Raw genomic sequence first — 27,024 nt, 5'->3', positions numbered from 1 at the left:
CTGTTGGGATGTTTTTGTCACAGAAACAGAAATAAAACTAAGGTAGAAAACATGTGTTAGAGCCTGGCATAAGGATCATGCTCAGTGAATGTTTCTCCCAGTTGTGTGACATCTCAGCTCTCCATTTAATGTCAGACACTGAGTGGTGGATTCTGGTGATTTGTTCCCTGTACCTAATGCAGGAGCTAGTTTCTTGTTGCTGTGACTAAACCCCTTACAAGAAGCAATGTCATAGATGAAGGATTCATTTCAATTCATGGCTTGAGGGAGTGTAATTCCACCATGGCAGGAATCTCATGCTGGCAGGTGGCTCATTGCCAGCTGCAGTGTGTGCCTGGACCCTTCACATCACATCTGAGAGGAACAAGAAACAGAGAACACTAATAAGGTCAGACCTATAAACCTTATGCCTTGCCTTCCAATGACTCACTTTCTCCAGCAAGGTATCCCCTACAAAGTTCTACAACACCCCAAAATAGTATAGTGACCATGTATTCAAATAAACAAGTCTGTGGGAGATATTCTACATTCAAAACACAGCGTCTAGTAAAATCACCCTAAATTTGTGCCATTTCTCAGATTCAGCCATGAAATGAGGAGGTAAAACCATGCATGCACATGCAACAGCTTTTGATCTGCTCACTGGCAATAAAGCCGCTGGTACTAGGTAAGGAGAGGGCAGGGCTAGCCAGAGGGAACAACTATTTGTTATATCAAACTTCTTAATCACTCCTCCAGATGGTACCCAGATCTCCAAGAGGAAAGAGCAACTGGGATAGATACATTTCAACTTTGTTTTAGCAGGTGAGGTGTCTGCGATGTGAATAATGGTCTTTGATAATTTGTGTTCATAAAAACCAGTGATCCTGAGATCTTTGTCATGTTAGGGTCAATCTTTAGCAATATGACTAAAAAGAGGTTGCTGTTGGAATTTTTAAACTTTTAATATACTTTGGTGTCTTTCTTTAATGTTCCAACTGAAAAGAAACCAGAACATGTTCTTATCCAGCTGCCCTCTGCAGAAACTGCTGAAACATGTAACAGGAGGTGCTTCCTGGGAACCCACAGCCATGACACCTTCTCCTGGGGACCCACAGCTGTGACATCTTCTCCTGGGAACCCACAGCTGTGACACCTTCTCTTGGGAACCCACAGCTGTGACACCTTCTCCTGGGGACCCACAGCCGTGACACCTTCTCCTGGGAACCCACAGCCATGACACCTTCTCCTGGGAACCCACAGCCGTGACACCTTCTCCTGGGGACCCACAGCTGTGACACCCTTCTCCAAAGTGCCTTCTCCAGTTAATCTCCTTGGAGACACAGGAGTCTGACCATCTCTTCTGGAGCCCTTTACAGTTCAGCCTAGTCACTGTCCCACAGTCCATGGCACAGAAGCCAATCTCTTGAAGAGCACAACACACAAAGTCTGTGGATGTTGCATTATTTTAACTTGCAGATACAGCACTTGGTATAAGGGTGTCTTTTGGTTCTTGTTTTTCACAATTGCTGTTTAAATATTGTCACACATGATTTGAAGATGGACCTCTGCTTTATCAGTGTAATTTTATCGATAAGAAACAACTACAAATATCAAAAGCACTGAATATAAATTTTCAACTGTGTGCTCTAAGCTGGTTCTACAGATGTTCTTTGATTCAGCCACACTTGGTGCTGAACAGATTTTTCTGGTTTTGCCACCTATAAGGGAAGACATACTTCTGCTGAACTCAAAGCAGCATTTCAGTCAGTTAAAGCAGGCAGCATCTGAAGATTGAGTCTTTGGGTAAAATGATGATCCTTAATTGCTGGTTTCTAGTTATTTAAGATACTGGATCACAGTGTCAATAAATATAACAACCATTACTTAGTGAATAGAAATGAATACAAAACTTTGTTTACACATTTGGGGAACAGAGTAGACTACACTGGAGATAACAGTGAGTGTTTGCCAATTCCCACATGGCTGCTTAAAAGGCTGAATATCGGGTTTGTCTGTAAATGCCCTTAGAAATGGTGCAGAATTGTGCTATCACTGAACCAAAGAAATACAGTGTTTGGGACTTCGACACTATTGTAACCAAAAAACAGTTCTTATTGAATAGTAACTTTTGGTTACAATTTTAAAAAGTCATAATAAAGGGCTTTTGAGTATTTACATTAGTTACAAAAGAAGGCAATCGTGTTGTGTATGCACAAACACATAAATTCACACACAAGTTCACGAGTGTATGCACATGCACAAACACACACACACACACACACAAATCAGAGAGTGGGGGGATAGAAACAGAGAGAGACAGAGAGTGAACTGGGTCATGTTTCTGGCATTAGCTGAGAAAACACGTTTTCATTGTTAAATATAATGTTTTGAACAGATGAGGCAGAAAATTGAACACAGGCATAAGCTTATTTTGTTTTGATTTTTAGACATGGTCTCATGTAGGCCATGGAATCTCACTGTGTAGCCAAGGCTGACCTTGAATTCTAAACCTCACTCTATCTGCCAAGTGCTGGTGTGACAGGTGTTTGCCACCACACGGGGCTCTAAACTCATTTGGAACAGGTAGTATCAATTATATTAAGTAGCTAGATGATGGCTACAATGCTCTTTAAATAGATTATTTTCCTCCGTATTCCAGGGTTGGAAGTCCCCAACAGGGAAAGAAGATGCCTGAACTTACTTTGTCAGAGGAGCCACACAGGCAGCAACCTAAACCTGCCCCCTGCCATCTAAGATCCATTCCCAAGATGTCACAGGAACACAAGTTACTCTCCCTCCCCCATCTCACCCACGCCCACCCTACAAGAAAGCTATCCAGAAAACAAGCTCCAAGGAACCAAGCGGACTTCTCAACACAGTCTGAAATCTTTAGCCTCAACAGTGCAATTTAATCACCAAAACATGTTGACATTAGGACTCTAGATGATCCAAGTTATCATTCAACATACTGTTTATCATTGGCACTTAAAAAAATAAATCAGAAAATAATATGGCTTCGAGTGGAGAAATAAATATGCATTTCTGAGGGGGCTTCACATTATCTGTGACTTTCCTCCTGTTTGGCCTCTAAGGACAATCTCTCCCCCAGTTTTCGAATAAGTTCTGCTAGGTCTTCTGTGTTCTGAGATTTTTCTTCTAGGAGTTCATAACGAAGACTTGAAATGTCCTGCTTGATCTCCTTCAGTTCCCCTGGGAAGAGGGAGAGAGAAAAGACGTCAACCATGACTGTGAAAGCAAAGCAGTGATTCCAGGCTAGGATAAAGGCAGCCCTGACTGTATTCTGAATCTTTTCAATGGAAATAACTTCCCAATCAGAGTAGGTTTCTATTTCCTCAGGTAGGAAAAGTAATTACAGCAGAATTTTAGTGATTTGGAGAATATTGCACTTGGGGTAGCAGCCCCTCACCTTTTCCAGGGACTTTCACCAAGGACCCCATATAATAAGGATGTTTTATCTAAGTCTGTACCATCTGCAGACAAAGGACTTGTTCCCTGGTATTTTGTGGCCTTGATGGCTGCGGAGAGGACTAACACCGACTGTCAACTTGACAAGGTCTAGAATCACCTTGGAGACTGACTGGCATCTGGACTAGTACGGGAGTAACCTGTGGGTTGGGGTAACTGTCATGGGAAGAGGCATCGAAACTGTGGGCAGCACCATTCCCTGGGCAAGAGTGCCAGCGGAGGAAAAGGGAGAGCGTGAGCTGGGCGTGGACAGTCGCCTCTGTCTGCTTCCTGACAGCAGACACACAGTAGAACGTCGCTCTACCCTTCCTGCACCGCACTCCTTCACCGGCATGGTGGACCGACCCCTCAAGCTGCCCCCGCAAGGTGGGTGACCCCCAAACAGTGACCAGAATAAAGGTCCCTAAAGTGTTCTGTCACGCATGCTGTCACAGCAATGGGAAAAGCGAACAGAGGTGGAGAGAGCCAATTCCATATGGCTGCCTGCGGCTTTCTCACCTCTACATCAGGACACAGCCCCAGCTCACACAGGAAAGCTTTGTCCTTGTGTTCAACTCACCTTCATTCACTTCATCACTCTCCTTATCAATTTGAGCCTGCAATACATATCTTTTAATGAGTCTTTTCATGATTTTCTAGACAGGAAAAAGAGAAATCCATTTCAGCAGCATGTTCATGCAAACATCTCATTTGGAATAGGCTTCTGGTCTACCCATCTTTAGAAGTGATAGCTATCAAAACTCGGATAAGATTTAGCCCACGAGGAGTATGTATCTCCATATTTTATTTTTCTTACGAAAGCAACTGTCATGTTACTTGGGCTAATGACTCAAAAGTTAATTCTCAAAAAGAGGAATACCAGAAAGCAAACACCAAATACTTTGTGCCCCTCTTGTATGATTTGAAGGCAGAGCACAGACTTCCTGTCAGATAGGTCCAAGATTGTGCAGAGCTCTTTGAGGAAGTAAGGAATTCAACAGCGCCCAGTTGTTTATTTCCCCTACCCTACCAAGAATTTTAGCCACTTTTGATTGTGCAGTTGCTTTAAGAACCACCAGTTTCAACGTAATAAGGTTCCTCTAGTTCTTTGGTTTATGTATAACTATAAATATATATTAAATGCAATTTAAGAAACACAATAGTGCAGGAAGTTCTTACATTATGAAACCAAATCTTACCACAAATTAAAAGGTGACTAATACAGTTCTGTTGGAGAAATTCACATAAGGACATAGTTTGGTGTGTAAAAGGTGATGAATACAATTCTGTTAAAGAAATTCACATAAGGACAGTTTGTTGTAGAGATATGTGTGTTTTCAGTAGTGTTACTTGGGCTATTGACTCAAAAGTTAATTCTCAAAAAGAGGAATACCAGAGAGCAAACACCAAATACTTTGTGTCTCTCTTGTATGATTTGAAGGCAGAGCACAGACTTCCTGGCAGAAGTTTTACAAAAGCAGTAAAGGAAAACTTAAATGTTCATCAATGGTGAATTGTTTCAGTAAACTATCATTTATTTCTATAAAAGAATACATCATAGGTATGTATGTTGTAGAGTGAAAGCACACACTATAGAACTATGTACAGAACGCCTTACTATTAATTCATTTGTATGATATGCCACAAATATTACAGAATATTAACATATATAAAACTGTACACATGCATACATATATACAATCAGTAGATAGATCATTCACAAGTAAGCCATCTTTATTTCACAGTAGGAGACTGTGAAGTAAATTGTGCTCTTTGGTTTTATTTTTAAAGATTTAGTTTTACTTTTAATTATGTATATGTATGTGTAAATGTGTGCATGTATATACACAAGAGTGTAGGTACCCTTTGAGGTCAAAAGAGGGGTCAATTGCCATGGAGCTGGAGTTTGAGGCAGTTGTGAGCTGCTGCGGAGGTGCTGGGAACCAAAATTGGGTCCTCTGTAGGAACAGTGCATACTCCTAAGTTGAGATATTCCTGTAGCCCCTCATTATTGTTTTGAAAGATTAGCCTTTTAAAAGAACCTGGTCTCTAAGCTGTATGATTATCTACTTACATATTCCTCACTTAGAAAGTGCCAGGCACATGATAGTTACACCATAAGCCGTTGTTAAGTAGATGCATCCTTCTGAAGTTTAAAACATGTCCTGACATTTTATTTTAATTTAACAAAGTGCAGAGCTTGAGAACCCGAGCTGAGCAAAGAGCTAGCCTCATGTCTTGAGTTTGTGCTTACCTGGTACTGTCTTGGAGGGCTACTGAAGCTGTTTAAATGGAAGTCTTCTGAGCTCCTTATGCTTGACTGTTTGTGTGCCAGCTACAAAAGGAATCAGAAATCCTCATTAATTCTCATTGTAAGCAATGTGTAAGAGATTAGTCATATGGGTGCACTAATAGTCTGGTGTATTCAAATGAGCATATCTGTATGGATAGGGCCATTTGTCTTAATTGCTACGTTCTGCTTATAAGAAACAAGAAGTGGTCTCACAAGGGTCTTGAACCCCTCTGTTGCTGATGGAGATTGTGTGTGGAGCCTCTCAGACTTGGTGGCCCTCATGACATTGTTCTATGAGTCTTGTTGCAGCCTTGCAACAGGTAGATGAGTGGTGAATGGAGAAGCAAATGTGTAGGGACTTCATAGTGCTGGTATCCCAGTCACCGGTGAGAAGACAGACACTGTCTGATTGCCACACTCACACCTGCCCTCAAGTCTCACCAGGGCACCAGGGCACCTGACCAGACAGAAGTCAGGTGCCATGGCAGCTCTTACTAAACCATTTCAATTTGGACATCTGGACAGTGTCCCCTCCCATCTGTACTCTTCGCTAAAGCTTCTGCATTAAGTAGAATGCCCACACATGTATCTCTGGAGCAAACATGTGCCCAGGGTTTTCTGCCCAAAGGGAACTGTGTCAGACTCCAGATATTGAAAGAGGAGCATAAATCATGCTGGCCCAGCAAAATGCCACCAGCAGGCAGATGAGCACAGCGACGCTGAGGAGCATCACGGAGACGGTGTACCATTTGAAAGCAGCACTTCCTCTTCTTTTCATCTCCTTTGAAAATTTCAGCAAAATATCCATGTATTAATTCGTGTTGGCTTTTAAAATCACTGGGATACTGTGCTACAATTTACCAAATTAAGCAAGAATATTCAGTAAGGGTAATTGAAAAGAAGACCTGGTGGGAACTTGGAGACAGGTTCTAACGTGGCTTCTCCATCCCTCCCCCATTTGCTACAGAACCCTAGGCAGAACACTTAGCCTTGCTAGCATCCCTTGATAATGAAGGGTGTGGTCTCCTTGATGTCTACTGTCCCTCCCTAACTTAGGAAGTCATGAAATGACAGGAAGTTTCAACACAGCATCTCTGGCCTTAGGACACAATGGCTTTTAAGGTACAGTTCGTTTCTGAAAGCAGCGTTACATTGGGAGCTCTCTACCACCCAAGTTACTAGACAGCATGGACAGTGAGGGCAGGCTCATAATCCAAGGGAAGAACCTAGATAAAAGGAATCCTTATGATTCATGCTTTTGGTTTATTTACAGTTTAGCAAACTTGGGGTTATGATCTTTCTTATCTTAAACATCCCAGTACCGCAAACAGTAGGTGGAAATGAGACAGCAAAGTGAAAACTTCTGCATATTAGAACCTTTGAGAACGCGTATCTCTGGTCATACATACTCTGACATGTCAATCCTCTGTGAAGGTAGACCTGAAAAGATAATCTTTTCTTTTAACCTAGTAGTTTGTGAATGTCACATGGGTCATCTTTCACTTGCTCTCCACATTAAATGCCATTGTGTTTGCCATCCCTAAAACCTTTCCTTCCTCGTGCTAGCAAAATTGCTCAGTCAGAACATTGAGATTTTAGCTTAAAGCATAAGCTCTTTAGAAAGCTTTCTTGCCCACCTCATGATAACAAAAATACTGAACTGGCCAGGCCTTTTGTTTTCTTCCTAGCACCTGTCAGAACTGCTCATGATTCTTACACTGGCTTGGTTGCATGGTTGTTTTTGTTGTTGTTGTTTTTGGTCTTGGCAGAAGTTTATTTCAGGGCCCCTGTGGCAGCACTGACATACAGCAGGTGCTCAAACGTTGCTGTCTTGTGTAAAGAATGAAATGATGGGTGTTTTTCATCACTAGTGGGATGTACTGGGGTTGTGGAGTTTTTGTTGAGTTGGACATGTCCAATATGAGATCTTAGCCAGGTAGTGGTAGCTTAGCTTCATGGTAAACATGTATTGGAAACACAAGGAGTAGTGTCAGTGAATAAACAGATGTCTTACAGGCTGTCATAGACAGGTTACACAGAGATGGTAATAGTGCAAGGAAGGTTTGTGTGTGGAAGAGCGCAGATGTGGCTTTCTAAGGTGCTGATCTTAAGGCCTGGGAGACCAAAACTATGGTATATTCCCACATTTCCTCTCAAATGCATGCCAGGTGGACAACACCTTGCTTTTTCGGACACAGCAGTATCAAGACCAATATCATGGTTTGGAAAAGTCTTCACTGTGGGCAGTGTCCTATGTATTGTATAGTGTTTAGCAACATGCCTAGTTCCTAAGCCATAGATGCAGATAGCAGGCCCTACCCCTGTGTAGCAAGCCCAGATATCTCCAAATCAAATGTATCCTTGTGGGGGGATCAATGGCAAAATCGTTCCTGACTAGGAACCAACTAGCAGACTGATGGTTCACAAGCAGGCAGATGTTAATTCATACCAATTATTTTGTGGCTAGTTCTGTTTTGAAATATCAGGTTTGGGATGAAATGTTATTTCATAAAAATGATATTGTTATTTTTCCAATATAACGACTCAACAAATTTGTTTTTTAATTGAATAAGGCAACAAAATAATGTGTAAGAGGAAATGTACCCAACGTGCAAAGAAGCATTATTACCACTTGGTGGCACAAAATCCTCATTTATCATCTGGCTCCATGGCCAGCTTCCCAGTCAGCTTAGAGTCTAGAGAGAGGGCACTGCAGCTTGTTTGCCCTTCGGCTCCTACCAGGGATTCAATGGGCAATCTGAAGAATGTTTGAATTTAGAGACGAAGCCACAGCAGAGGCGCAAAGGACTGAGTGTGAGCTTTGTTCTTACTGTCTGTAAATATTTACCCTCCAGTTCAGAATGAAGCATGGGCTGATCTTTAAAAAAAAAACCAACCTATTATTAAATTTTATGCATTTTTGGAAGAGATGGAGCTCAAATTCATGGGGCAGTGCATGCTAGGTAGATGCTGTGTCATGAGCTACACCTGCCCCAAGTCTGTTTCTGCATTCTTTATACCTTTCCTTTCTCATTTCATGTTTTATATTAGCATTTTAACCTACAGACCACAAAATATGCATGAGAAACATTAAATAAAATGTTTATGATTAATGTAGAGAAGAAAGTAAGTTCCTGTCTTCCTGAACTTACAGATAATTTTGGAAGTCTGTCTTATTTTTGTAAGGACTAAATTGCAGGACCCTGGGAAAACACAAGGAAATAAGACAGTGGAGGCGATGTACTCAGGCCTCACAAAATGCAGATGTGAGGTGGACCATAGTGTGCACTGTTGGGAAGCCCCCTGCTTTAGAACTAAGTGGCTGTGGACTTGGATTTCAACTGTCACTTGTCTAAGGCTGAAATTTAGATAAAGTACTTCACCTCTCAGAGCTCAGCAACTTCGGGTACAGAATAGAGAAAATAATCTTGCAAAAGAAAAGCTGTATGGATTTTCCAGCTTGGAATGATAGGTATTGCCAATATCTGTTATTATTGTAGACAGGCATGCATATCTACTATATGGTTTGAAGTCTGTTCATAGATGATCCTGATCTAGTTCATATACACTGGGGACACTCTGCCAAACATTGCTTTTGATTGATGTGTCCAAGCCTATGACTAAGTCATTTAGAAAATTGTATAATGTGGCTCCCCTCCCCAATGATGTCTTAAAGTCTTTTCTTTTAGACACGTTCTTACTACATAGCCCTGGGTGGCTTAGGACTCACTATGTAGACAAGGTGGGCCTTGAGTAGCAATCTTTCTGTCACTGCAACCTGAGCACTGGGATTAGAGACATGAGCCACCACACTCAGCTTCCCCAGAGCTTAGTGAGTACACACATTTCCAGGACCCTCTGTCATATTTTAATGTATAAAGGAAATCACATGAGAATCCTCACAAGATCATGTAGAAAGATGGGTCAGCATTTTACCTGCTTGCTTCTTTGGATGATTTCATTTTAAGTAGCTCCTACCCTAAGTAGTGGCTAAAACCATAATTCCTGGATGTATAACCAGTGCTTTGCAAACACACACACACACACACACACACACACACACACACACACACACACACACACACATATATATATATATATATATATATATATATATATATATATATATATATATATATATATCTCCTCACTGAACCCAGGGCAGAGCAAACTACCCAAAAGGCATAAAACCCACTGTGATATAAACAACCTGATAGTGACCTGTGCTGAAACAGGAGCAGAGCAGGCATTCAAGACATCACTCTGCATTAGCAGGTTTATTTGTGTAATGGTGAATGGCAGAGACTGGTTTTCAACTACACTCTTCTTTTGCACTGTATGTCTGAAAAGCTAACACTAGCCTCCATCGAAGCCAGGAAACATTTGAAATAAAGGATGTGACAGAATATGAGAAGGCCTGCTCAGTGAGTACTAAGAAGAAATTTTACTTGGCTCACCCTGTGGATTGTATGGTATGCCTGCAGCAAACGAGAAGACAGCATTTCCATAGCTAATTAAACACTGCCATCTTCAAGCAGTCAGAAGAGGCCTTGGATGAAACACAAACTGCCATCCTAGAGGCCAACTTCATGAAAACACCCAAGCCAAGCTGTGGGGTAATGCAGCCTGAACCATGGAGTTTGAATCTGTACCCACAGAATGGCGTGTTCCCAGAGGAGCCTCCTTCAGCAACACTGGGAAAAGGTTATTTTCAAGATAAACAGGATAATTTAAAACTATTTTTTTAAGTAAAATCATTTGAAACCAGATGTTCACGTGGTAGGAAAATGGACATTTGTGTTTTTTGAGCATCTGGGATGCAAGCGTCAAAGACTGCACTAGAAGATTGAGATATATCCATAATTGCATGTATGAACCTGTCACATACAAATAATGGGTTCTATATATGACCCTTACATGTGTATATCATGTGCTCTGCTCATTGTATCCCTCATTACCCTCTCTCACTTTTCCCTCCATACACTGCTCCCCTCAACACTGAGGGTTGGCTGGCCTGTGAAGGCAGGAAAGGCATGAAGATTGTCTAGAAGAGTAGCCAGCCCCATGGAGTCGAGCCCAACTCCAGTGTCTTGACTTCATGGGGTGGGGGTCACTGTGGGACAGAAGCACTTAGGACCTAAAGGGCACAGTCACAGCAAGGGAGTGACAAGATCTCAAAGATTCTACAGCTAGAAGCTGCCGGGTGACCCCAAGATGACCAGACTCTGTCTTGAAGAAAGATGTGAACGCCACATCTCTGTGGCTGCCATAGTATACGACCTCATGAAAAGGTTTTCCAGCTGTTAAACTGACATCAGAATCAACATCTCACCCCAAACTCCACAACTGCATCAACTAAGACACGGCCTATGCTGCCTAGACATTCACACCCTCTTCTTGACCCGGGTATTGGTTATGATGCCATGACCAGTATGATTTACCAAGGAAAATGAGAGGCAGGTACTAACACAGAAGTAACAAAACAACTTCACATCACATGCCTTACTACATATTTGAGAGTGTAGTAGCTTATGCAATTTTTGCAAATTCTTAGCTGGAATGTAATGGGAAAATCAATATAATGGTGATGAATGTGTGTGTGTGTGTGTGTGTGTGTGTGTGTGTGTGTGTGTGTGTGTGTGTGTGTACTGTCAAGCATACCCAACATATGCTAATGCTGGTGTCATTTCTCAATTAATGTATGCTGGCTTCCAAATGGCATGATGATTTTCCATTATCATTACTGTTTTTCCACTTGATAATTCACTTATTTCCAATTATTTTTTTCCAGATACACCCACTTACATTACTCAGCTGGACTCCCTTCATTTTCTGTTTGTACCCTTTCTCTAGGACTTTTAGGCTGAATCCCATTTTCGTTTCCCCATGTGACTGTAACTGTGTGCCTGTGTTTGTTCTTCCCATTCTTGCAATGATAATTAAGTAGCTCTGTATTCTACTCTGCCTCAGATATTGTCGTAAGCACTTTATCTGCACGGACTGATTTGATGTTGCAAACACTCTGGGATGGCAGCGTGTTTGATGTCTACATTCTAAAAACAAGGAAGGCACTGTCAAGGTAGTGTTTGTAAGCATCCCTCCTACGGTTATGAGGAATGCCTTACAAAATATCCAATACGCTCTGTGTCTTCAAAGTGTTCTTGTCATAACCTCCCCACAAGCTGAGGAGCAGGAAGCTTCTGCTGTGAACAGATACTAAATACTTTGGAGTTGTGAGCCACATACTGTCTGTGCCACATTCTTCCTTTGTTTTTCCTGTAATTCCTTAAAATGTAAACAACACACACACACACACACACACACACACACACACACGCACACGCACACGCACACGCACATGCACACGCATGCACGCACACGCTGAACTACCTCAGTCTGAGCAAAAACAAGTTGGAGAGCAAGCATAGCTGAAGGAAATGAGAGTCCCTCCACTTCCCCAGCCAACACACCAGCTTCTCCATGGAGAAAATGGACCTTGTAGATCTCTTATTATTTATTTCACTCCATGACTCCCTATCTATACTATTTTAAAATGCCTGCTGTCTCAGTGGCAACAGAAACAACAACTTGAATAGCAAGACTGCCAATTCCCCACAATCCTTAAGGGTGGCTGCCTTGGGGACTACAGGTTATTTTACTGCACCTGCTGCTATTTCACTCCCAGCCCCCATTGCTGCAACTAAAGCCCCAAGTTGCAGCAGGCCTTCTGGGTTCCTGGGTGTGTCACACACACACACACACACATACACACACACACACACACACACACACACACACACACACACACACACACACACACACACACACACCTCCTTCCACTACCATCCTTCCTGCTTGGGATCCTGTTCCATGAAAATTCTTCCCAGTGAGATTACTAATGAGAGCAGGGCTGCTGGCCCATGTCCTCTTACTCTAGATTTGTCCTTTAGGTTCTGGTTAAAGTGGGAAATGGTTGACAGACTTGTGGCTGAGATGGTAGCAAAGAAAGCTGGGAGGCTGGGAATCATGGTCACACAGACCATAAGTATACATGTGTTCTGCTATGGGACATAAAATATTCACTTAAAAACAGACCTCGGTGGCCTCCTCTGGGTCTTTGCTTTCCTTGCAGTAGCAGCACAATTCATTTCTGGCCGATCAGAATAAGGAAGTTATAAGGTACTTCTGGAATTCAGCTAGCCAGCCATTCTTCTTTGTACACATTCCTCTTTCATACCTCAACAGGGAGTGTAATGACAGGAGGTAAAGCTGTCATCTTGTGTCCATGACAAGAAAACTCCAGGAGGGTCCCAGCCACTCATCCTTAACAAGCACTGCACACTGTCTCTCAGGGCGGGTTAAATGAGAGCAGAAACAGGAAGGCAGCTGCCTTGCTTTGCCCGCCATGATTTGGGCTTTTTACTATGTGCAACTGAACTTGGTTCTTTCCTGACAAACTGCTCTTCTCACTTCTTTTGTCGAGTTTCTCTTTGGTGTCTTTTAAAGCCCTGTGACTTATAACTGACAGGGAAGAGAGTAAATATCTTATCACTGAGGACTTGGTGACTCCAAATTAGGAGGCTGGTGTATCTCGAGATACCTATCTCATTACGAACTGTACTGGCCACATCTGTTGAATCCTCACAGTACCTCTGCAAACAGCTTCTTGATGCCTGACAGACATCGCTAGCTGTGTGCTCTGCATGGTTAACAAACCCTCCGGCCTGGTGCCTTGTCTCTCACTACCCGTCAGGACCCACAAATTCGTGCAAACAGACATAGGTGCATTCTCAATTACAATCTTTGATATAATAGTTGTTAATAGCATAACTGTATCTGCTACCTATTTCTTTTTTACTTTTTAAAATGTGCATTAGTGTTTTGCCTGCATCCGTGTCTGTGCATACCCAGTGTCTGTGGAGGCCAGAAGAGAGCATCAGATCCCCTGGGAGTTACAGAAGGTTGTGAGCCATCATGTGGGTGCTAGGAATTGAACTCAGGTCCTCTGGAAGAGCAGCCTGTGCTCTTAACCACTGAGCCATCTCTCCAGCACCTGCTACCCATCCCTTAATGTTGCTTCTAAACATTGGTCTTTTTCTGTGACAAGACAACTGTGATCATAGGCAACCTAAGTGTGGCTTTCTATTTTCAAGTGTTATCTTACCTGATTTTTGTCAAGTGAAAATTTTGAAAGGTCTTCATGACTTCCCAAAATTCCAAATTTCTTTTCTTCATTTCTCTTTTAAAGATAGATATTAAAATGAGTCCAGTTGCATGGCTTTTTTTTTTACTCTTCATTTCATATGCCAAAAGCTACCTGCTCTAATTCCCCAGCAAGTTTTAATGAGAGAAACGTATTCTTTTTGAGTCTTCCTTTTGGCAAGTTCTTGGACATTTATTCAAACACTCAATTTTCTCAGGTTACAATTCTAATCAAAGCCGACAACTGTACATTTAATTACATTGGGTAAAGAAAAATGTCTTCTACTTAACCCACTGACTCCTGCATATCAGCCATCTGGAGGAAGGCCATCAATGCTGCTTCCTCCAAATGTCTATGCACAAGCATTTAGAAGTTTCAAAGTACTTTTAATATTTATTTTACTTAATCTCTGCAACCCAGACAGAATTTTGATTCCTATTGCTGGAGAGGAAACGAGAAACCATGAAGCTTGCCCCTGACTTAGAGTCCTACACAATTGGTGCAAAGGGAGCACTAACGTAAACACCTTTTCCTTCCATCCAAAGACAGAGTCCTAACATTTCAAGAATCCTCCAACCATTCGGTCCAATGGCCCACCCAGGCTAGAGAAACAGCTTTGGGTTTCTAATGTCAGACATTTGTAGTTTACTGGTTAACTACAATTCCAGGGGCACCCGGCTTCCAAAGATTATCCACAGCTCTGCTGGGGAGATCTTATCAATATGAATTTGTTCTTTCATAAAACTGAGATTGAACTATTTATAACTTTTGCTCATTGCCGTTCTTCTCATTTTTGAAGAGACAAAAAAAAAGCCTTTAATCTCTAACCAAAAAGTGAATGCTCTAAAAAGATTCTTGTTCCTTTCAAATTCCCTTTTCAGAAGAAACTGACAGCTCTGTTAATTATTTGAATACATTCCATTCTATCATACATGTCCCCATCCTGATCCACCTCCACTGGAAGCAGCTAGTGTAACACCCCTCCTTGGTCTATACTCAGCCCATGTCTCCAATCCTATGTATGCACAGCATTGTATATGTGTTTGAAATATATCTGAACATACTAAAAGCCTCCTACCCCACTATCTGAGCACCACTCCTTTCTTGAGATCACCTTGCCTACTGAGATTATTATTTCCAATCAAGCATCTTGCTGCAGACACAGGCCTCCCACGTTGTGTGTGAGCAGTCATTCCTGAACTTTGCAATGCAGATGTTGTTAGATGGCCAAATTCCTATCAGCTATTGATAACTGCTGGCACATCACTAACAGCAAAGTGAGAAACTTGGGGCGCCAGCAGCACAATAAAGCCTCAAATGCTCTCGATTTCATTGTCTGCACCAGACAATGCATTAATTTAGTTACAATTCATTTCTCTTGCATGTTTTCACATAGGAAATGTCCAGTGTGCCCTTTACAAACAGTCACCAGACCAAGGAGCACCATATATGTAGTTACTAGGGATGAGAATGGAGGGACATGGCTTATCCACGGAAAGCTTCTTTAAAGGCTATTGCCCAGTGGTTACCATGGTGGTAACAATTATGACTGTAGTGATAAATGATCAGGCTAATCACCTTGTTCATCTCTGCATCTTCTTGGAAGCCTTTCTTATGACCCTGGACCAGGTCAGACATCCATTTCTTAAATTTCAACAGGAGATAGAGCAGGGACTTTGGACTTGGCACAAGATTGAAAGGGACTGGAAGTGTTCTTCCCTCCTCAAAATAGGAAAACCATAATTTGGCCCTTGCAAACTTCCACTCTACGTCAGCATCATCCTGTACAAATAGACATGATTGTTTAGCATAGAAATATGGAATTATCAGGTTCTTCAAACACTGTGTGATAGAAGAGGCAATGGCCAGAGGTAGATAGCCTGGTTCCTAAGCCTGAAGGCTCCACACGCTCGTTCTGAAGTCTACTTCAGATTTTACTAGGCTTCCTAGACTACTGACCTCAAAATTCACATGAGTTTATAAATACTATGCAAGGTATCAAGTGTGCTTTCTAAAACACTGTGAAAATGTATCCTTCATTCAATCACTCATTCATTTAGGATATTTCTGGAATCAATATTTCTAGAATACAAACTTACACAGTCATCACCAATTTGAGAAATAATAAATTCTAAATATAACTCAAAAAAGATTTGGATATTATATTATTTGTAAACAATATTTTTCCTTTGTTGCTGTTATTTTGAAATAAAGTCTTATTGTATAGTCCAAGCAGGTCTGAAATTCATGTTGCTCTGTCTGCCTCAGTCTCACAAATGTTGGGATTAGAGGGTTAGGCCACCACAGCTGGCTGATAGCAATAATTGTTGACTAAAACATTAATTCATCACCAGGTACAGTAGTAGCATATATACTTGGAAGGTAGAAGTTAGAGGATCCAGAGCTCAAGGCCATCCTCTGCTATGTAGCAAGCTCCAGGCTAACCTGAACTACATGAGACTGTATCTAAAAAAAAGTAGAACAACAAAACACCACAAAAAATAAAATTTCATCTTGATACAGTGTTTCAGGTTTTAAGAAACAGTAATAAATTAGACAGTGCTATGCTATCCCTTATCCTCTGCTGATTCAGCATACTCCATCAATACTCTAAAATACTTTAAAAGAAAGTGAAGCCTGTCTGCATTCCTAGACCAATACTGTCCAAGCAAGCATGGACAGTGGAGAAATAACAAATCATGGAGAGTACACTTCATTCCACTGATTAGTTGATCCTTACAATACTTGAAACATGGACATGAACTATAAGAACACATGGATTTCATACCTCAATTTCCTGGAATGAACTGTTGATCATTGCAATTAACATATTTAGCAAAACAATAACCATTGTGACATTATAGACACCATACAGAACATAGCCAATGTTTTCAATGAACTTGTGATTGTAGTTGATGACCACTGACTTCACTTCTGAAAGCCCAAAGATAGCCCAGAACAGTGTCTTGAAACTTTCCTCAACTCTGGGGAAAAAATAACAGAAAAAGAAATATAAGAAAAGATGTTAATACATAATAATAACATCATCATAATTTTGAGTGGTTTCAATATTCTTATAAACTATTAGCTATTCATGAGAAAATTATCTTCTTGTCTGAATTTTCAACTTCCTTTCTGTAAAATGGGCAAAACAGCAGTTCTAGGCTCATTGCAAAGGTGTAATATGGAGCATATGGAGTGTGTAGCTTAAGATTTAGCATTGCATAGATGCTCGTTAAAGGCTGTGGGATAAGTTCATGACGACAGATGTTGGTATTTAAATGACGGGTGGATTTGGCAATAGAAAATTTAAGTGAATTACTTAATAAAATACAACTTGTTAGAGTCATTTTAGTTTCTTGTTCATCTGTACTTCCATTCACACAAAATAAATAGAAAATAATGATATATATAAGGAAATATGACAATATAAATATAAATATGGCACCAAAATTCTTGGCATGTCCTAGGAAGAATTGTGATGCTTCAGGCATAATCATTTGTCCAGAGTTTAGCTCATAGGTTTAAACCAGTTGGTTTAATTTTCTATTGAAAAAAAATGCACTTTAGAAGAATATGAAAAACAGTAGGTTCCTCTTCAGATGCCACTTGTCATGTGCCATAGACATTTAAGACATCTCTTCCAGCACAGTTTATTCAAACTGTATGTGTGTGTGCTGAATGCAAGTCATAATCTTGTCACTGTTGCTACTTATAATCTGTCCAGTGATATAAGTTCTGGTTAACTGAACTAGGAGAAGAGCTGTCCTCACACCAGTGCCCCAGCAGTCCCTATGAAAGAGGAATAGGACAGTGGATGCTACTTTGTAATAATGTCAGCACTTATGCAACATCTAGCTTTGTTTAGCTTTGTGTGAGCTTTAGTTTCTTCTTCTTGTGCACTGTCGATAATAAAGGTATGTGTAGGAGGATTTACCATATAATATAGCTCTAAAAAATGTTATCATTATTTTATATTAGGAAGATTTCTGTATGTTGGTCTTCTTACAAGTCACTCTGAAAACATCTGTCTTGCTAAAACAGACTTAGAGAGGGTGTCTGCATCAAAGCATGGGCCTATGAACTGAGTGCTATTGAACAAATCTCCCTTTGAGCCATCATCAAATTCTGTAAGCAGAACACCAGGACCACTCACGTTGTGAAGGCTTCATTCTGTTTTGCACCAATGTAGTAGGAGTAGAGGTTGAACATTCCAATCATAAAGGCAACAAACACCATGATGAATATGACCATGAATTTGAAGATATCTTTTACTGTTCTTCCAAGTGAAATCTGCAGTGGTCCGAAGCTTTCGTTTGCTGGTAAAATGTAAGCTATTCTGGAGAAACTTAAGACCACAGCAATTGCATAAAGACCTTCAGAGATGATTTGAGGATCAGAAGGGTCCCACTTTATCCTGGCTAGAAAAAATCAGAGACAAATAATTCCTATGGGTTGCTTATTCTTTGTAAATTCTTTTCTGATAATAATAAATGTATGCTCAAGTGAAAGTCTCCATTCTGACGAACTTATCAAGTGCCTGCCATATCTTCCAATCTGACTGAGATGGTTTGCTATGAATTCTCCACAGGGTACAATTCTTAATCTGGCAAACCCATGGAAGACGTGTTGAGCAACTGTCCCTATTGATAGCTATGTATCTCCAACTGAAAGAACTTAATCATTAACCCCTCTTAGGTTCACTCCTCTCTCCCTGCTCCCATGGCTCTCAGCTGCCTTTGAAAATTCAATAAGTTCACATACAGACAGTGCTCAGAAACATCTGGCACTTACTAAGTTATATCATTTATTGTTCAATCTTGAACTATAACCACAAAATAATGTCATTTGATGCTTATATATTTCTTATTATTTAAACCTACTAGAAATATGGTTATTGGTCAGTAAAACAAGTCTATTTTTGCCACAAATTTTTCTACAATTCATTAATAATTTCTTCTGGCATCATTACATTAAGCCATCAAAAACCACTTAAGAAACCATTATGAAGAAAAATGCAAAACAGTGTGTAAGAATGAGGAAAATATGATTACAAATTTGCATTTGGTTATTTTCAGAGAAGTGGAATTAGGAAAGGATAACACAAAACTTATGAATGTGGTTTCTTTTTATAGTGTTTTGAGTAGTGTCTTTAAATAGATGTCTTTGAGTATATTTTGAAACTCCTTAAATAAAAACCTAGGATTGAAATAAATACTAAAATCCATAATGAAAATGAGACTTCAGTGATATAGACATTAAGCCCACAAAGATGTCAGTTAAACATTAATAGATTTATTTTCCCCAAGCCTTTTCTATGGGAGAGATTATTTTACTTGGGTGAATATTGAAATTTATTTCCTTTCCTTAGTCAGTTTTCCCCTGGGGAAATAAATAGCTCATCATTTGTTAACCTGGGATAGTAACCATGTTGACTTTGATCATGGGGTTGGCATTGCCCTCTTTCTTGTAAAACTTCTCTGGTCCCCACAGAAGCATCCTTCAAGATCAACCATTTACAGTCATCACCATTCTACCCCTCATTGAGAATGCTACCCTGGTCCACTGCTAGCTGAAAACTGGATGATAATTCTTACAAATTTGGAGAATCCAGTTCAGGGATCCACCTAGCTCTGATGTATGACATCTGCCCTTTTATCGGGTTTAGAGTTGAAGTCTCCTAGAGACTTCAAAAATTATTTTGCTTTGACACAGTTTATATGTCTTAAAAGAAAAAAATCATTCAAAAATAAACTTTTAAAACTCATGTGTATGTGAGTTCAATGTCATGTATGTTGACATGTCATGCTGATTAAATTAATATAGTTAATATATAAATCACCTCATCACATACTTTTTCTCTGTGGTAAAAACATTTAAAATTTACTGTCTCAGCAATTTTCCCATGTGTGGTACACTGGTTAACTACAGCCACCATGTTGCATGGCAGAACATCAGCATTTGTAGCTTATGTCTGAGTACAGCAGCATGTTCTTCTCTCCGGCCCACACGTCTCCATTCCTGCTTACCACCATTATGCTTTGCTTATGTGAGATACATGTAAGTGAGTTCATGAGATTTTTCCATGCCAGTTTTATTTCATGTAGCATGATATTCATTATGCTTTTACAATAATCATCTCCTTTCTTATTTAAAGCCAAGTATCATTTCATCATGTATGCATAGTTCACATGTGAACTTTTCTCTTTCTAGTTTAACATTTCACAGCTGATGAATATGTTCAATTAAAGAAATGTCCGATGAACTTCTGCCATCAACATGTGATCCTGTCAAATGCTCAGACAAAGCCTGCAGGAAGAGGCCATATTTAACCCATGGTCACTACTCAGAGCTCCTCTTACAGAAGCCCAAATGGAGCTTGTTCAGCTCTGTGCACTAGGCAAACACACAGTGAGCTTTAAAGGCAAAAGAGCTAACTTTACAGAAGTAGATAGGGATGCACAATATGGTCTCTGCTTTCTTTACATCATTACAGACAGAAGTGCAGCCAGAGTAGGAGCTTTTATTGAAGGCTTTAGAAAGAAGGGAATTCTTCATGATATGGAAGACATGATGGGCAGAATACAGATATCCTATACTGGCATTTTTTGGATCTCTGTCTCATGTGAACTCTCTTAATAGACAAGGAAAAATAGGCAACTGTAGAGAGGGCTCAGTAGTTGAGAGTGATTGCTGCTCTTATAAAGGACTCAAGCTCAGTTTCCAGCAACCCATGTTGAAAAGCTCACAGTCACCTGTAACTCCAGCTTCAGTGGATCTAACAACTTCTTCTGGACTCTTTGGGTACTCAGTCTTATATGGGAAACACACACAAAGACTCAGTAAAAAGAAAAAGACAACAGAAAAATACATAATTATAAGATATGGTACAGGGATTCTCAATGGATTTGATAGCTATCCAGTTGATTTAAGAAGGAATGGGAGATGAATACCATTAATAAAGGTTTCCATGCAGAAGATAAACCAAATGTAGAGGCAGAAACCATGAACCTTCAGGTGATGTTATTCTTCAAATACAGATGCCATCAACAAACGATTTTGTGTGAACTGGGGGAAAAAAGCTACTACTGCTTACTTCTCTTTTACAAGAAAATATTTTACCTTCAGTAATTTACACAGTAACATAGACTCACCCAGATTGTAGTACTTGACGTTGTCTCCCAGTGTGACTTTTGTCAAGTCCTTCAAAGTGTCATTTGCATCAATGATGCTCTGAGCTTTGGATGCATGCCAGAACGCCATGAATCTCGCAATGAATGATGCTGCAAAGATTGCCAGCATCCCAAAATCAAGCATATTCCATAACTCAAATAAGTACTCTTTGGGGCCTTGAGTCCAAATTTCTTTACATTCAGCCCATATCATGCCTGCATCAGTAAAGGATTAATATGTCAGCTCAATTTCATTCTAACTTTAGCTCTTCCATGAAGACAATACAATTGGAAAGGTCTCACCTGATATTCACAGCTCTGTAAGTTTCCCCTACCTTCCTCTCCAGTCACAATTTCCCCACCCCCAGAAACCCAGTCCAACTATATCACCATGTTTCCTGGAAGCAATCAAATGAAATTAATCAAGAATCTCAAGTGAAAAAACACCACATTGATCTTTTATTTCTAATCACGGAAAAATACTTAAGATGTTCTTTTGAATATCCTAAGCACAACATATCTACATACTTAAAATGGAAGTGCTCACACTTTCACAATGAAATTATACAGATATTTTATATGATATCTTATAAATTGTTGTGGGTTACAGATCATGGGAACTACCTGCCGACATCCAACCACAGAACCTTCCTTGACCATGAGCCTCGTCTACTGTCTTCTGAAAACCACCTCCACTTTTCCTACTGTATGCCCCTCTAGACAAAGACTGAGGAACACATAGGACTTCTCTGATAAGGACTTTGATTCAAAGATTAGTGGTCTTGCCATACTTCTCTTAGTCTGAATGAAAGTTTGGACACATCTAACCAAAGATGCCTCCCTCCATTTCCAACCCTCAGGACTTAATATGCACCAGGTTTGAGAGTCCCTTCCCCTCTCTCCCCTATATCCACATTTGTTTTCTCACAAGAAAATTCTCCTTAATAAAATTACAGTTCTTTCAATGTAGATATTGTGTGTTTAGTTTGTCCATGTGTGTCTTGAGGAACCAGAACACACACCATCAAGTAAAATTCAAAAGTTTAAATGGCATGGAATCTGTGAACAAATTTAAAATGAGTATCTTGAAAGACTAGAGGAAATTACAGTGGCTGATTGCATCACTGCACTAACAGTGATTGACTTTTTGATAAATTATTAACAATATTTCATAGTTTTTCTAAAACCTTAGTGCAGCACTTACGAGCATTGGTTGTGAGATTTTGCTTCTGCAATAATTGGCTGCAGAGTCATTGGCAAAGTGTTTAGACTTTCTAGAATGTAAATTGCAAAATGAGAATGCAACATGTACCTACTTTACAAGACCACAATGTACAAATGAAATGAGATGTATAAAATATCGAGCACGGTGCTGGCATTTGTGACAAACTGTGACAAACACTTGGAGCACTTGCTTCTTTGATTTACTTGTAACTTTCATGCACCCTCTTTCTTAACTTGAAGGATATTACTTGATTAAAAAGAAGTTAAAAGTGCTGTCCTCTCTGACACCCAATGCCCTGCTAGAGCCCTGTGCAGAAACACAATCCACCAGCTCATTCAAGTCTTCTCTCACAAAGAACTTCTACACAGACTTAGAAGCAGGCCTCTTCCCTAACCTTCAGCATCTCTTGCCCCAGTTCCCACATCCATCTCATGTCTATCACAGAACATGCTAGTCCAGTGGCTGAGCAGCCCTGCCAAATGAAGAAAATGCCATGGTCATTACTCATGTTAGGTAATTTCAGGTTAAGGGGACATTAGCATTGACTTATAAGTTTATAACAGGAAATAGTGCAAGACACACATTCACACCAAAACATTGAACAGTATGGGAAAACCTAAAGACATCTCTGTTCTTGGTGTGACCCCCAAGTTTTCCCAACTTTAACAAAGATTACAATGATTCCGAGTAATGTACAGGAACCAAGTGGACATTGGAACTCACACAGTCCAGTCATTTTGAAACTGTCTCTTTCTCCTCATACCTTAGCTCCACCTTTTTTCTGGTACAAATGGTATCTTGCTGCATCTGACAAACTACAGAGAACACTCAGAACTATTCAGGAAGTGTGCCTGTCCAATTCCCTCTATGCTGATCTCACTCTCTGGGTTGTTGCTTAAGGACCTTTGAAATTGTCCACATGTAGTCTGGCTTCTCCCCCATGCAGGAGAGTTCTCCATAGGGACCACACTGCTTAAACAGCGCTGGGTTGAGTGACTTCCTACTTCTAAGGGAGACTTGATCTGTTGCCAACTTGTGAGGACCATCTCTTCAAAAAGAATGTGCTGGTTCTATTTCTGTTCTCTAGAGCAGTGGAGAGTGTGCCAGCTCCCTCTGCATTGAACTTCTCTAACGACCAACCTACTTGGGTGCTCATCGCGTTTGCTCTCCTCCAGCAGAGCCATGCTTACCTGTGAAACTAAGGCGGCTTGAGCTTCAACACCCTGCTTGCCCCTACTTCCAGGTATATTTCACCTTCTTCTCTAAGTGACCCCACCACCACCACCAATGGAATAAACCTCAAATTATAATATTGAAGCCCTCCTTTCCATCCCTTTCAATGATGAAGAGTAAACTCCCCCAAATCTTCTGAGAACCACTGTGTGGGGTCACTCTCGAAGCCGTGATCTCCACAGCAGAGAAATGACAGCCCTGACCCTGCTCTTACCCTGCTCGAGTCAACCCAGGATCACTTGTGCTTTCTCAGCAGCTCGCTGTGGGTGACAAATGACAAATGATCCTCGGACTTCTGAACACAAAGCCCCTCACACACAACCCCTGCCCTGTGTTCCTGCCAGACCCTGCACCAACATCAGTCTGCAGTTACTCTGCCTGGCCACAGTCTCTTGGAATATCAGTTCTACTCTTTGGCTTTTCAAATTTTCATCAAACAAAAATCACATAGATTTGCTTGCTGTTAAAAACATCAAAACAAAAACCATGTCTTTTCCACCAACACTATAACACATCTGGCCTGTGACCTACATAGGCTATTTCTCATTAATATTTCTAGAAGCTTCTGTGAGTTTCTTGCAAGAACGAAAATACAAGAAAATAGATAGTAGTGTCAGAGACTGAGCCAGGAGCCCACATAGTCTACATGGACACAGCTGTCTCTTTATTTTTGTTTTTATCTTCAAATAAACATTGTAAGGTAATTTCTAATGTAAAAAACAAAGGTTATCAGGGCAGTTCTTCCATGGAAAATGTTTTTGTTCATAACATTAAATATATTTAATATTCTCAGCTTTGGTTTCTCATTGAAAAATATCTAAGTCTGTACTAAAAATTATATATTACATGAAGAATAAGTATTGATAAAGAATGAAATGAGCATTCATTATCTCTAATACTATTAATAAAATTTATTTTCTCTTAAAAATTATGTCTTGTATTTAAAGAGCTATCTCTTATCTAATAGGAAATGCTTACCATATTAAAAAAATACATAGTGAAAATTTTAATAATTATCTGAGACTCTGAGCCTGTCGGATGCTCTAATTCCTTATTGTATATTTTACTTATACTAATATATTAAAAAAACCTCATAGCTCTTAGTGTAATAAGATAGAGGCTATAAAATAGTATTTACCCTTATGTCATAGAACAGAGATAGAATACATCTCTTCCAGTTTGTCAATTAAATTAGAAAAGAAAGAGTTAAAGAAAAGTCAGGTTCTGCCATGTGTCCAAGATCAGCATTACTTTAGTAAAACCAAGGGGAAACTATCTATGAAATCATGTGGTTTAGAAGTTTTCAATAATTCAGTACCTGGTGAATTACCTTACAAAGGTAAAAATAAGCATACTGTAATTGTTACACTACTTCTTAATATTTCAGCTGGTCATCCATTGGGCTCAAACATGAAGAAGCCCAGAAGACAAGGATGCCCAAGAAGTGACATGAACTGACTGCAGGCATTTCTCTGGGTGACTAAGAGGGACAGCTGATGGAGCAGACCTAACATACTGTGGGAGGTTCTGTACCAAGAGCCTTTGTGTCTTCTCTTTATACTCCACACAGTTCCAGAGGGAATTTCATACAGTCAAGGCCTTAAAAGTCATGAGAAAGTGAAGAATTTCTGGAAATTTATCTATGGCCAGACTTATTCCAGGAGTCAGTCTTCATATGACTCAGTTGACATTTATCCCTGGAAATGTTAGGACATTTCAGAATTAACCATGAATTTAATGAGCAGTTTTTCATGGTCCCCATTCTGACCCCAGGCATCTCTGTCCCCCAGCCCCTAGAGGACAGTAACCACCTTCTAATGCACAACCCTCCCTGTAGACACATAGCAATTACCAAGTTATTCGCAGTTTAGCCTTTAAGCCACTCCCAGGTCCTCTCCCACAGATGCTGAACTCAGGTAACTCTTGTCATTAGGTTCACTGCAGTTGGACCCAGCCTCTGGGCTCATACCCCCACCCCTTCAAGCCTCCCTCTACCTCAAAACCACTGAGACATTTCTGAAATGTGCTCTGACCCATCAGCAGCCGCCACTGGAAATCACCCTCTGACCATTTACCCACCCACCTCTATCACCCACATCCACAAAGCCCCCAGACACCAGCCAGGAGGAGTTCACAATATTTCAAGTGGTCCAGTCTTATTATAGTTCCTCATCTCAACACTTGATGCTCTCATGCCTCTGTGTCCGTATCCCCCAAACACTTGGTCTGGTTAGCATGTCTTTATCCTCAAAGCCTTAATTAAAGGTGCCATTGATATTTAGGGAGGACTTCCCTGCTCCTTCTGCATCCTACCTCACTAATATTTAAATGCCCAATCTGTGCTTCTGTAGTATCTTAACAGGTCCTCAATTGTAGCATTTTTCATGAATGAGATTTAACTATTGACTTTTTGATTTGTCACCCAGATTACTTCCTTGAATGGAAAGACTACATCCCACTCAACTTAGTGTCCTTATTACCCAATGACAGCTCAGTAGCTGTTGAATGTGTTTATTCATAAATATCCAAGAGAGATATTTTTCTCACATGCATTGTATTTAGTGACAACCCACAAGTGTAAGTGGATTCTACAGACAAATCAAATCCTATAGTGCTTCAAACTAAATTCCTCATCTTTCACAAGCACCTGAGGAAGTGAGTTACTTAATGCCCACATAATTCCATAAAATAGATGTTATTATATGTATAGAAGATTGGATATCTGAGAGGCTGTGTGGCCTGGTGTATGGTAAGAGCTTTGAACAATTCCTGGTACATAATAAATTTTCAATCAAAATGAGTGGCTCCTGGTTTTAGTTTCTCTTAAATCCCAACATAAAATAATGCAGTTGTTTTCAAGCTTGAAATCAAAGCCATCCCAAACTGCACATGGGAGGTTGTCCTTATTGGTGGTGGGTTTGATTAATGGTACACTGCTGGTTTTCTTCCTTTTGGGGAGAGGGAATACAATTATCACAGGGCATATGAAGGGACTGACGTTGGTAATAAGGACACCATAGCAACTGTGTAAGATCACAAAGAAAGTCACGGTGCATGGAACACTCTTTCCTACTGCATACATTTGTATAGCTGATTGTGTGGGAGAATCAGCATGATTCAGTCCAACTGCTAAGGCTGCAAAAAGGAACAAGACAGAAAATCAGTCTTTACCTATTACCCAGGATATAATGAGCATCTCCATCCATGAGAAGCAGGATGTTTTCATCCTGAACAGCTGTCTTGCATTATCTGTGCTGGTTTCATTAGGGAGGAGCTTGGTGCCTTCAAATCTGTCAGCTGCATTCATGACGAGCAGCCCCAGGAAAATGGTGAAGGAAGCTGCATGTGCTACAAACTTCATGAATGGTCCACGCATTATCTTCCCCATCTGCCACAACACACAAACAGAAAAATCTTAATAATATCTTAATAATGTTCTCTCTCTCTCTCT

General features: G+C 40.3%; 1 protein-coding gene across 4 annotated transcripts in view; it reads right to left on the bottom strand.

Moving 5' to 3' along the window:
• Positions 1-2,870: 2,870 nt before the first annotated feature.
• Trpc6 (transient receptor potential cation channel subfamily C member 6) overlaps positions 2,871-27,024 on the bottom strand; it is a 112,818-nt gene continuing 88,664 nt past the window's right edge. For all 4 annotated transcript variants that reach the window (XM_076575638.1, XM_006983776.3, XM_076575641.1 and 1 more), the window contains 9 exons: positions 26,745-26,961; positions 21,098-21,331; positions 18,100-18,364; positions 16,732-16,927; positions 15,522-15,725; positions 13,905-13,979; positions 5,702-5,782; positions 4,028-4,103; positions 2,871-3,192 (listed from right to left, as the gene is read on the bottom strand). In XM_076575638.1, coding sequence (XP_076431753.1) covers positions 3,041-3,192; positions 4,028-4,103; positions 5,702-5,782; positions 13,905-13,979; positions 15,522-15,725; positions 16,732-16,927; positions 18,100-18,364; positions 21,098-21,331; positions 26,745-26,961 — 1,500 coding nt within the window. In that variant the 3' untranslated portion in view covers positions 2,871-3,040. The remainder of the gene's footprint in view (positions 3,193-4,027; positions 4,104-5,701; positions 5,783-13,904; positions 13,980-15,521; positions 15,726-16,731; positions 16,928-18,099; positions 18,365-21,097; positions 21,332-26,744; positions 26,962-27,024) is intronic.

The sequence above is a fragment of the Peromyscus maniculatus genome, chromosome 7 (assembly GCF_049852395.1).
Source record: "Peromyscus maniculatus bairdii isolate BWxNUB_F1_BW_parent chromosome 7, HU_Pman_BW_mat_3.1, whole genome shotgun sequence".
NCBI classification, from domain to species: Eukaryota; Metazoa; Chordata; class Mammalia; order Rodentia; family Cricetidae; genus Peromyscus; species Peromyscus maniculatus.
This window is presented reverse-complemented; position numbering and strand designations above follow the sequence as displayed.